An 11,657-nucleotide genomic window follows, 5' to 3' on the forward strand; every position below is an offset into this window, starting at 1 on the left:
AAGTTTCATCTCCTTTACTATATTCACTCTTGATCTACCAAGGATGAAGATAATGTGATTTTTAGGTATAAATCATTCTTGTCATTTTCTTCACCTCCATGCCTTAAGATGTATCCCAACAAAGACAACGCCAACATCCTGCACCAACACTGAACATGAGCACAGGAGGGAAATTCAACATAATTCCTAGGGAGACAGAGATGAAAACGTTTGTCTAGAGGCTGCTGTGTGATTTTACAAAGAAACCAACAGTGTGTGGTGTTTGTACGTACGTCAATACCGCAGATGAGTGCTGCCCTTCATGTAATACATCAGATAAAACTCTTCAAGCATGTAACCGACTTGCGCGAGATTTAATCAACAGGAGTGTGTAACGTAGCAGTGATGTGATATTATCATCTCGGTATGATTCCACTTTAAGTCAATAAATGCTGACATTAGTTCTCGGGCTAATTAGAAGCATTTATTTCAAGCAGAATCGAAGCAGATGCATTGCCTCTCATGACAATTTAAAAAGGAGTCTTAAAGCAGGGGCCCGACAGTTATGAAGAATAGGAATGTATCCATTGTGCTGGAGGTGATGGATAATTCCTGCCTGCTTCTCCCATTGCTCCTGCATAAAGACAGAGCCTGGCGCCACTGTGAATTTTATATAAAGTACATGATGAATGCAGGCAGGATGAAAGACAATGTGTTTCAGATGTCATCTACAAAGGCAAACATGATAAATGTCATTGACTGCTCTATCATTGCGGAGGAGCAGTTACAGTAGTAGGTGCAGCAGAATGTGTGTGAGCGTCATTATTCGGGCCAGCCAAATAAATGTCAATGTAAAAAGAGAATTAAAGATTTTCATTTCCCAGAGGCAGAGCTCTAATAAACTTGATCTCTCATTTTGTTTGCAATTTGTCCTCCTGTCAGGATTTGATCATTTGCCAGCCTCTGGATGCCATGTTAAACCATTTTATAGTGATTAAGGATGCTAGAATGCCTTCCCCTGTGGTATAATTCTCCAAAAAGAGATGTCAATTTGTTATTGTTCTTTTTTCTCCTTGCCCTTCATTCGGAGCTTTTCATCACGCCAGTGCTTTAAACGTGCCTTTTAAGAGCTAAGAGCAGGGGGACGGGGCCCTTTATTTCGCTGCCACTGACACTGCTGAACTACACAAGGCTTTTGCTTATACTCCCATTAAAGCAGTAATTAAGATCATTGTGCCCTGAACCTTAACGGTGAAGAGATCTCATAAACGATCATTCAGCTGGGGTTGCAGCTGTAATCGCTGATAAGGACTTGATAAAGTCTGGGTCGGCTGCTTCGCGAGCGCTTAAGAGGGCAAAGCGGGCAGGTTATAACTTTGGCAAAAAAGAACTGATGTGTACACATTCAAGTCCAATGTTACTGGAGTTTAACACTGATACTGATATATAGGAGTAAAAAAAAAACAAATTTATGTCAATAATTCTGTCAATTGCCCATTTTATGTTGTTACAGTAGAGCTGATTTTAACAAATAAGAGTTTCATTATCTGCAACATCAGCCCACACTGGACTAAAATTGTATGTCTGAATGACAACAGTTAATCTCAAATGATGCGAAGCACACATTACATTGAAGTTTGTAACTCATAATGATTTTTGAGTTTGGTGTTAAAATGCGATGGTGCCATTAAAATCAACAAAACACCAATGTCAAAATTTGATTTGGGGTCATATTTAAAAGAATGGGGGAGAAAATGGACAACAGCAAAAGATCGAAATCATACAATATCTTGCAGTTGCTAGATAACGTGCTTCGTTATTCGACGGCACGACGTTGACATGGCAACATAGGTTCAACAAATACCATTTGGATAATGTTAGCGAACAATCGGATGCCTGCCGGGAACGAGTGTCGAATGAACTGATCAGATGTTTTACGTCTAAAATATTGATCTGCAAAGATTCCTCGTTGTCTGATACATATGTTGACATACTTATCTGTCAAAGGCAGATATTGACCAATTAAAATGAGCCGATCAATGTCGGGTTCGGCCTCCGATATGCTTGAATCACACTGTGAGTCGACACTCACTCCAAGACAGAACACTCATTTCCTACTTTTTGTGTGTTGGTTTTTACGGCAGTATTTTTTAACTCACCAAAGATATATTAAAAAGTGCGGAATTCTTTCACAATTCACTTGAAATACTCCCAACAGTCTGCTGAATAGCGGGATGTTTATGTTCCATACTTCCTAATAGACAAAAGCAATTAGCAAGCTGTGCTATGAGAGACAGCTCCTCTCTTTTCATTGGCATCTCACACTGAAACCTTTTCTTTCATGTCTCCCTGAAAAGGGTATTGGTTGGCGATGTTCTTTAGCCTGTGGTTGCCGTAATTACAGGCATATGTATTTTTCTTCTAACTCAATTGTGAAGAAAGATGCTGGTTATGATAGGGGAACGTATTGAATATCAACGCGCTCCCTAACCTGTTGCATTTGCCAAGAAAGCGGTAAAGTTGTTTTCCTCTCCGAGGCTTAGAGTTTGGCCGGAATGCAGCGGGAAACGTTCCAGTCGAAGTATTCATGGGGAAGTTTCTCACATTGAGATGTTGTACTTAAACTCTCACTTTACACTTAAGCAGAATGATTATGTGGATTTGTGTCATTTGGCAGCTCATTATTTCCAATTAGGTATTAATTTTTCTAATTGTGTAGACGATGAAGTGCGACACGAGCACAGCTCATTTGAAATGCGGACTGTTTGATCTACCTGCGACGTGTCAAAGATGCCAAACCCGGTGCTGGAATACAACCCAGTGAAACGTGTAGTAATCTCAGTCAAAACAATCCTCCGTATGCTCGTTTTCCAATAAAGCAGAGGTCACCTTATTTGCATAAAGAATTGCTTTTTTTTTTCTCTCCGGGAAAGCATTGTCTCGGTCATTGTTTTGCTGTGAATTGCCATTATTGAAAAGAATAGTCAATAATAAAGGACTTAATTGATACTAATTTCAAAGAGACGCCTGTTGAAACAATTTCTTAAGTTTAATCACCGCCATACAAGAGTTGTAATGAGGGTATTATGAGGAGTGAATTAACAAAAGCGCACGATTATAATGTGCCGGAAGAAAGCATTTGAATTCTTTTGAATCTCTCGGCTTTTCTCCGCGTTGCAGGTTACCTGTCAAAGTACGGTCCTGCCACACTCCCACATATTCACCACAAAACTGCTCCTTCGGTCTTTGTTCAAACTCATATCCAAGGAAGAAGAATATGTCAGTGTTAGAAAAGAAGAGCGCAGCACAGTTTTAATGGCTATAAATGATGTAGCCAAACTCATTACAGTGAAATGTAAAATGAGTTCAGCAAAGTGCAGTTTTCAGAAAATCTACAAGCCAGCAACCACAGAGTCAGAATATTTGGAATATATACTTTTTCTTTTTTGTTTTGTTTTATGTTTTTCCTCATTTCCATGACAGATTCTTGCCAATGAGGTTGTTGTTACAGACAGCTGGGTAATTGTTGGGCTGTAACTTTAGTAGACATGCCTGTCAAATGTAATAATGTGCATCAATGGGGTTATGTAAACTTTTCCCAAACAGCGGAGTCAAAACGGAGGCCATGATGATAGACAGCGTTGGAATAAAATTGGGATTTCTCTTGTGCCATGTTGCTAGCAACGGCTCTCAGAAAGTTCTGCTAAACGCATCAAATGCCTTCATGTAGGCAGCATCTTTCTGGCTAATTCCGAGAGCTTAATAGTAATGATAGAGGGGGCTGCATGCTGCTCAGAATGTAAAGCCCATTTAGGCAAACCGGTGATTTGCAATTTTGTACTTTATAAATACAATTTTCTTGTAGATTTGAGATGCAAAAAAAAAAAAAAAAAAAATCACAGTTATTGTATTAAAAAATTCTCTTCTACCTCAACTACCAAAGAGATCAGTGGGTCGTCCAAAGTTGGCTCATATGTAATTTCTGTATTTCTCTGTCTGGCACCAGAAGCCGGTATCATGCCTTTGTTTTGACCACATTTGTCTGTTTATATTGTGCTGGTATTGTTAGATGAAACACAAATTGTTATGTCAGACATGTCAACTGCTTAAATAAGCAAATTTGGTGAAAAGAATGCAACGCTTTGTACTTTCCCATTCATTCTTTTCACAGCGGCCCTCTAAAAATACAGGAACCGGTGAGATATCGCTCACCTTATACAGATTTCAAGACTTTAAGTCCCCCTTCCGCGTTTGTCACGTTCACATTTCACTGTGCAAAATGATGCCTGTGCAGTTTCAGCCTAGAAGTTTGTACAGACATTCAGCGATGAAAGTGAAGATCTGATTGTTTTATGACATAACAAATCTTTTGAAGCCAACCTTGGTCCAGGATGCATCAAACTTGAGTGAAATACGGCTACTGGAAATCTCCGGGTCACGAACACATATGACAGACTTTGAAGGAACAAATTATCTCGTGCATCATCACTGACACCGCTTAGATTCATATTTAGAGACTTACATGGTTCGGAATTTTGAAATTAGCAGAAGGAATAGGTGATATTTCAAGTATCTGTAGGTTTCCTTCGGGTTGTTCGGTTTCCTCCTATAATCGAAAAACTTGCAGAAGGTTAATTCGAGCCCCCGTGTGTGAATAAGACGGTGAACATTCGTTTGTGGCCCTGTGATCGACCGGTGACCGGTCAAGGGCGTACTCCGCCTCGCTTTCGATGACAGCCAGGATGCGCTCCGGCAACCCTGCAACCCTGAGTACAGGATAGGCTATATGGATATAAATGAATAAATCAAATTAAGTTGTTATTATAAATGATTTAACCTTCATCGGATACACATAACAGTGCATATGAGAGTGTTTATCGATTTTTTTTAGGCTACATAACGATGTGGATCCCTAACAAAAAACTACTAATTACAATGAGACACACAATAGGACTGATGTCAACAGATCGCGCATGGGTTTCCCTGAATGAATGAATTTTACCGTCCGTGAATGTAGTGTGATTGCAGCGATGAGCACCAATTCGAACAAGAGGTTATCATCATAAGACCTGATTAGTCTTGAACAGCCCACGCCCATGAAAGAAACCTTTTGTTGTAACCATCCCACGCACACACACACACGCACACATAAACAGCATATTCTACCGGGGCACTGGTAACCATCCTGTTTGTTGCAGTAAAGATCAACTTGAGTCTATAATGTGCAATAGCTGACAAATTGTAATGTATTAATATGAGATTTTATGTGCGGTTAATCGTTTGAAGAGGGAGGAGGATTCTCAGGCTTCAGCTGTGGCATTAATTAAGCAAAGTCATTATGTCACTAATTGGCTGATCCTGAAAGGATTCTTCTCATATTCTAATTTATTATCAAAATGACAATCTGCTGTTTTTTTTTTTTTTTTTGTTTGTTTTGTTTTTTTTGTTTTTTTTTGCTTTGCTTGGAGATAATGCCATTGTGAAACACAATCATAACTGTTTATCTTGTCTGGTTTCTGATTCTGACCACTAATATAGTCAGTCTGAAGCATGACATGCAGTATTTGCATTAATTTAACAAGATGATTTCCTGTCTTTCTTTGACATGTGGTGTTCAGCATATGCTTGGCTGCAGGTTGTGTATCTTGCCCTGTGGGACAACGACAGGAATGTATCAGTGGGCTGTTGTTACATTAGTAGGGAGCCTCATTAAACAACCTTTTTGTATTTTTTTTTCCCGTATGTTCTCCTTAAACTCCCAGAGTTTTTTTTTCCCTCAATAAGAGGTCTGTCAGCCTCCCCATGTTCCTTTTATCCACATGTCAGTCTTTTGTCTCCTGCACCTTTTTGAAGGTTCCCGTCTGCGCCGGAGCTTTCGGATTGTTTGAAGATTGTGTGTGTGGTTTACATTGTTCTGACATAAGTTGCTGATTTAATGTCACTCTACACCTCAAGACTTTGTCATCTGGTAGATTTTTTTTTTTTTGTCCCCACTCCCCCCCCGGCCCCGGTCCCAGCCCACCCAACCCTTTAAACTGGAAGCCCCTTTGAAGTGCATATGCCACTGATAATTGAAGCAATATCATTCGCCGAAGATAATAAAGAGCACCTTATTCAATGGATTGTGTTTTGAATGGAAATAACACACAGTAACTCTTGTTGCTATATTTCTCAATTCATCGGAGCAGCCATTTAGAGCTTTAAAGGTTGTTGGATTTGATTATCTGTCGCTTTTGTGCAGGGCATCTGCACGGTGCTGCTGTCAGTCACTTCATGTTATTCAACTATCCATTAGGACTGATGCAATATTTCTTTGGGAAATTAATCACTATTTAGTAAGAGATTAAATATCAGAATTTGGTTGGTTTCTTTTTGTTGTTTTCTAGTCATTGCAAAGACTTTTGTTTTGGACCTTTGGATATTGCACATACAAAGCCATACTAGCCAAAGATAATTGGCCTCAAAGTGCTGTAAGATTCAAACCATGTGTGCTTTCACAAGCTCTGATAACCGTAATGATACAAAGCAAAACTAAAACAGGCTCTGTACACAATTATTTACAAGAAATGAAACATAATGCGACTTGACATGTACAAGTAGTAATTAAAAAAGTCAGAGTTTAATTTAAGACACTTGATTTGATTTCCTTTTTTTTTATCCCCTCCAAGATTAACTTGCTCGGTGGATGATCATTTCCCTTCTGTCATTTTGTTTTCTCAGTAGGTTAACACCACTTCAAAAGTGATGTTGACATTAGTTAAGCTGACAAAGTGTTAATGGTAGAGGCTCGCTAAATGTTAGCAAACATAGGTTTGTTTACATTCCTAGGGTTTTTGACTATACAAGCAACTGCGGCATTATGCGACAGAAATCATATCACTATAATCTTTGAGTGCCGGAGAGATCCTATTCAATTTTTTTTCTAACCGTTGAGTATTCTTTTAACTTGTCAAAAGCTGTTGTGTAGTTGAGTAGTATGTAAAAACACAGCAGCACAAGTAGTTTAGCTTCATCACTTGGGCACTTTGATTGCTTGACGCATCAGACTTGTTGAACATAGTACAGGTGATAACATAACAACTGTTCCAAGACAGGAAATTTTGGTCGGAGGGCGTCTTAAACGGGGGTCTGAGTCATAATCGCTTTTTTAGACATGCATATGTAGTGAGATGACAAACAATCCTTATTCAAAACAAGGAAAAATACTGAATATACTGTTGCAATCAAACGTGTAATTGTCTATAACAGGAATGAAAAATGTGTTTTGCTCATCTTTAAGTAACCGCTGCCCTATTTCCTGACCTCAGGTGAGAAGGTGACCATGTTCCCTGTTTTGGACATCGACCAGAATGACATTGTGGACACTAATGGTGCAGGAGACGCCTTTGTGGGAGGTATGGCATGAAACTAATCCTTCGCACAGCTTGGCTCCTTTATGCAGTCCCAATTAACCTTTGATACTGGTCAACTATGTAATGTAGTAATATCTCAGCATTATGTGAGCATGGCATTTAGCTTGCTGTTTTTACTCTGTATGGGTTGATCATAATGCTATATAAAACAGTCATCATTTGGTTCCTACGGAGGGCAAATTGACAGTCTAATTTTCCAGATGCCATTAGCAGTGGCTGAATATTGATGCTTGAAATGCTTTGGAGATGATCGATGGTAAGGGGTCGACCTCTGCTACTCTTTCCATCCAGGATTCCTCTCAGCACTGGTGCAAGATCACGCACTGGAAGAGTGTATCCGAGCTGGACATTACGCCGCCAATGTCATCATCAGACGAGTCGGATGCACCTTCCCGGAGAGCCCAGACTTTCAATGAACCGCTTGAGCGAAAGCGTATTTGTGTTTTGCGCGAGATAATTGTATATGTACGCTTCAGGATATTATTTACATGTTTTTCTATTCACGATGACTGCATGGTCGTAAATGATGCAGCTTGATAACAGTATCTGATCACACCTGAACAAGTTTAGTAAGACTCAGTGATGTAGAAGTCAGACATTGACATAATAAAGTCATATGAAGGAACATTCCAACTCCTGAAAGTTTACTATTAGGTTGTCAATTACTCACTGTCATAAGGGTCTTTAACTATCCAAAGTACTGCATCAGTTAGTAAGGCTCGCCTCAGGCCAGGTTTGAACGGAAATGAAAACATACAGATATTTTTGTAACACTTTATTTTTCAACACAGATATTCACTGTCAACTAGTTAATTATTAGCATGCATATTAGCTGCAATATAGCTTACATGTCTTTTTGTATGACATCTTGATGCTTCATTGTACAGGGGAATAATTTGCAACAAATAAGACATATATCTATATCTGTGTTACTAACACTTCATCTGGTTCACACTGAATAAAACACAGGAAGACTGTAATTCAGCGACAATGTCATACTTACTTGCCATCAATGAGCAGTCATTTGGAATATAATGATGAAAAAATGTATTTATTTTCAAAATAGAATGTTAATGACTTTGTTGGAATCAATGAATTGCTAATATGCTTGCTAAAATCAATCACTTTGTTGTGAGTATGTGAAAAGTGATTTAAAGTGTTACCAGGCATTAAAGAAAGGAAAATGTTTAAAATCCCAGGCCATCCCTGCGTTACTCTCCCATCGATCGGTGTATGAATTATTCTCCAAGCCACAAAGCTTAAAAACAAAGCGATAATAGTCCGAGGTTTATTCGTAAACCATAATGTTTTCCAATTATTTGGATACTGAACACATGGATCTATGATTCGGAGGCTCACTGTCCTTCAGAGATGGAAGGGAAAAAGTCATTAAGACCTGTTTACAAATCAATTCGGTGTCATGACATTAAAAAGATCAAATCAGAAGTCCATGACTTAAACAAATCAGTCCGATCCTATGACCTTACGTCAGCCATCTTCTCAGAATGTTGTCGAGGAGTTGCTCTGTATACACCGCGCCAACCAGAATGCCTAAACCGAGGGTCCATCCTGTGCCTTGACTCGGGCTAAACCCATTTACCGGGTTTTGCGAAACTAAGCCTTGTAGTTTCCATGTAATCCTGCTCAGTGAGAGAGACCCAGGTGCAAATGTATCCTTGGCGGTGGAGACAATTACACAACTTCCTTTAAGAGCTTCAGGGCTGTGAGGAGGCAACGCTGTGACACACGAGTAGTGTATTAGTAGTAATTAGCAGTGTGAACCATGAGTGGCAGCCTTTGCAAGCCAACAAGCTGCAAACTTTTCAGAGCCATGTTTCTCGCCTGCAGGGCTTGAGTGTTGTGATTCTCAAAATCGTACATTTTCAGTTGAGTAGCCCTTAAATATCTCAGTTGTATAATTGCAATGTTATGGATGTGATAGTCTGTTATAAACATAGTGGTTTTGTTACACAACCAGAAAGTTTTCTTTGTCCTCATCCAAATAAAACAATACGAATCTCACAGAAGTAAGACTCATGTATCTGTACATGTACATATATATATATATACATGAATATATGCATGTATATGAATGCTACGTAAGCTTTGACGTATGAAGTTTGTTCCTGTTCCACCCAAAAAAAAAAGTGAAATCACGCCCTGGGTTTGTATCTTTCTCCATTATCTTGTCAGCCAGAGGCTTTATCATGCTAATCACTTTTGGATAGCTCAACACCCTCCATTAATGAGTGTGTGTGTGTGTGTGTGTGTGTGTGTGTGCATGTGCGGGGGGGGGGGGGGGCAGGACCAGGCTTGTGTTCTGGCTCCACTCACTGGGTCCTAACTGAACTCTCGAAGTCTGGAGCGGCTCTGCAGGGCTACAGGAGATCATTCTTCTCAGTTAAGGGATTAGTGGCTGGTCTTCGTCGCAATCATTAGAGGGAGCAGAAAATTAGGCTGATCCTTCGTACCCAGCTGTGCTGTCGCTGGGGGTTGGAGACGAGGATCAGAGGAAGGCCCCTCCCCAACTACCCGCCTCCTACTGACTGTGGGCCAGCAGAAGTGTTGGGCAGCGTTGCAAGTGTTTGGTGGAAAACAATTCCACACTCATCTGTTCTGCAAAGAAGTGCGATCGAGAATAACACTTTTTGCCCCCCCCCCACCAAAGCGGAACCTGTTACATTCCTTTTATTTGACTCGAACAATATCCAGGTTTACTATGGCGGCGCAAAAGCTTGGTTTACTGTAATGAGGCGCAGTCTATTCGCTTATGCTAATGAGGGGTATCTAGGTGAAAACATTCTTCAGCCTAAATGTTATTAGCCAACTTTGAGGCACTTTATTTTCATCAGCATTTTTGAAGGTTTCACACAGATGCGCTTTGAAAAGGACCACATTTCTGATTGGGCAAGATCACACTCCATGGCAGCTGGTTCATTTGCTTCTCAAGATGACAGATGGCAAAACACAAACACAAAAAGAGGGAGCCATGATTAAGTAATGAGAATGCCTGCCACAATAAGGAAACTACTAAACATACTTTTCTCACTTTCCATGGTAAACTTTTGCGTCGCTCAATGAACGGAATGAGACCAAACAAACATCGGATCTACGCCTTTATTTACAGTTAACAATGCCGTGACATCTTTTGTCGCAGCCTGTGAGCCCTTGGCATCTAGAAAAGAGAAGACGCCAGTGAGACGTTCTTATAACCGCAAATCCGCATCTTTACGTCGGCGTAAATTCCAATCGAACGACGAATTTGAACCGGTGAAGTTTGATGACAGAATTAGTATTGTTGTATTGTCTTTATTTATTTATCCCAGCGCGGGCAAAAGAGTAAACGAGCCCTGGCCAGTGTTTTGCCCCGCAGATGGGCAGCAGTGTTTGTGAACACCAGTGTGGCAGTTGGCAGGGATTGGGGGGCGGCGGGCCGGGGGGATGGGCAGATTGCAATGGCACATGCTCCAATTCAAATTATCTCTGGACCCATGCAGCAGCGGAGGACCTGCTGGGGCCCAGGGTGGCATTCATTATAACCAGAAGCGGTTTTGGTCAGCGCCTCCGTCGTGACACCGGCCTCGATTTACCGTTCCCCAGCTTTCAAAAGAACAGAACACTTGCTCGATATAACCTCCGTATTGCAAATAATTCAAAGCAACGCCGAACTACGAACACGAAAACTTGGCAAAAGTTTAAAAGGGAAAAAAAGGACGTCGAGGTAACCCTAAAAGCCCCCGAATGATGACGCGCCTTAATGAAATAGCCAAACTACGATCACAAATGAACGCAAATCAAATTACACGTGGTGGAGATACGCCTTCTTTTTTTTTACAAGGGCTAATGTTTTCATTTCATCTGCCGGTGCACTGCGGTACGTGCTATAATGTAATGAGAACTCACCAATTATCTCTCTAATTGCATCTGTATTACTACATGAAAAATGAGCATTCTGACATTCCTAACGCAGTTAAAGAGTTGTTGCATGAGGGGGTCGAGGGTGTGTGTGGTGGATTAAAGACTGAAAATTTAATGATCTACATTATAACTCACAACTACTGCTTGCTCTTCCTTGGGCGTAGCGAAGTTAATTAGCAGATTAGGGTGTTAGTGTTTTAATATCCTGCCTTGGGTGATACTGCCCAGTGCAGCTCGGTGTGAAATTAGAAAAAAAAAAAAAAAAAAGAAGTGTGTTTGTGTCAAAAAAAAAAAAAAAAAAAAAAAAAAAATCACATGCATGTTGACGGGGGTGGGGGGTTAAACGGC

General features: G+C 40.3%; 1 protein-coding gene across 2 annotated transcripts in view; it reads left to right on the plus strand.

The window, feature by feature from the left end:
• adkb (adenosine kinase b) overlaps positions 1–8,582 on the plus strand; it is a 112,643-nt gene extending 104,061 nt beyond the window's left edge. For both annotated transcript variants that reach the window (XM_086139566.1, XM_086139567.1), the window contains exons 10-11: positions 7,287–7,373; positions 7,683–8,582. In XM_086139566.1, the coding sequence (XP_085995692.1) occupies positions 7,287–7,373; positions 7,683–7,807 (212 nt within the window). In that variant the 3' untranslated portion in view covers positions 7,808–8,582. The remainder of the gene's footprint in view (positions 1–7,286; positions 7,374–7,682) is intronic.
• The last annotated feature ends 3,075 nt before the right edge of the window (positions 8,583–11,657 follow it).

This window comes from Fistularia commersonii, chromosome 32 (genome assembly GCF_037954325.1).
Source record: "Fistularia commersonii isolate RoL2024-O1a breed Wild chromosome 32, RoL_Fcom_v1.0, whole genome shotgun sequence".
Lineage (NCBI taxonomy): Eukaryota > Metazoa > Chordata > Actinopteri > Syngnathiformes > Fistulariidae > Fistularia > Fistularia commersonii.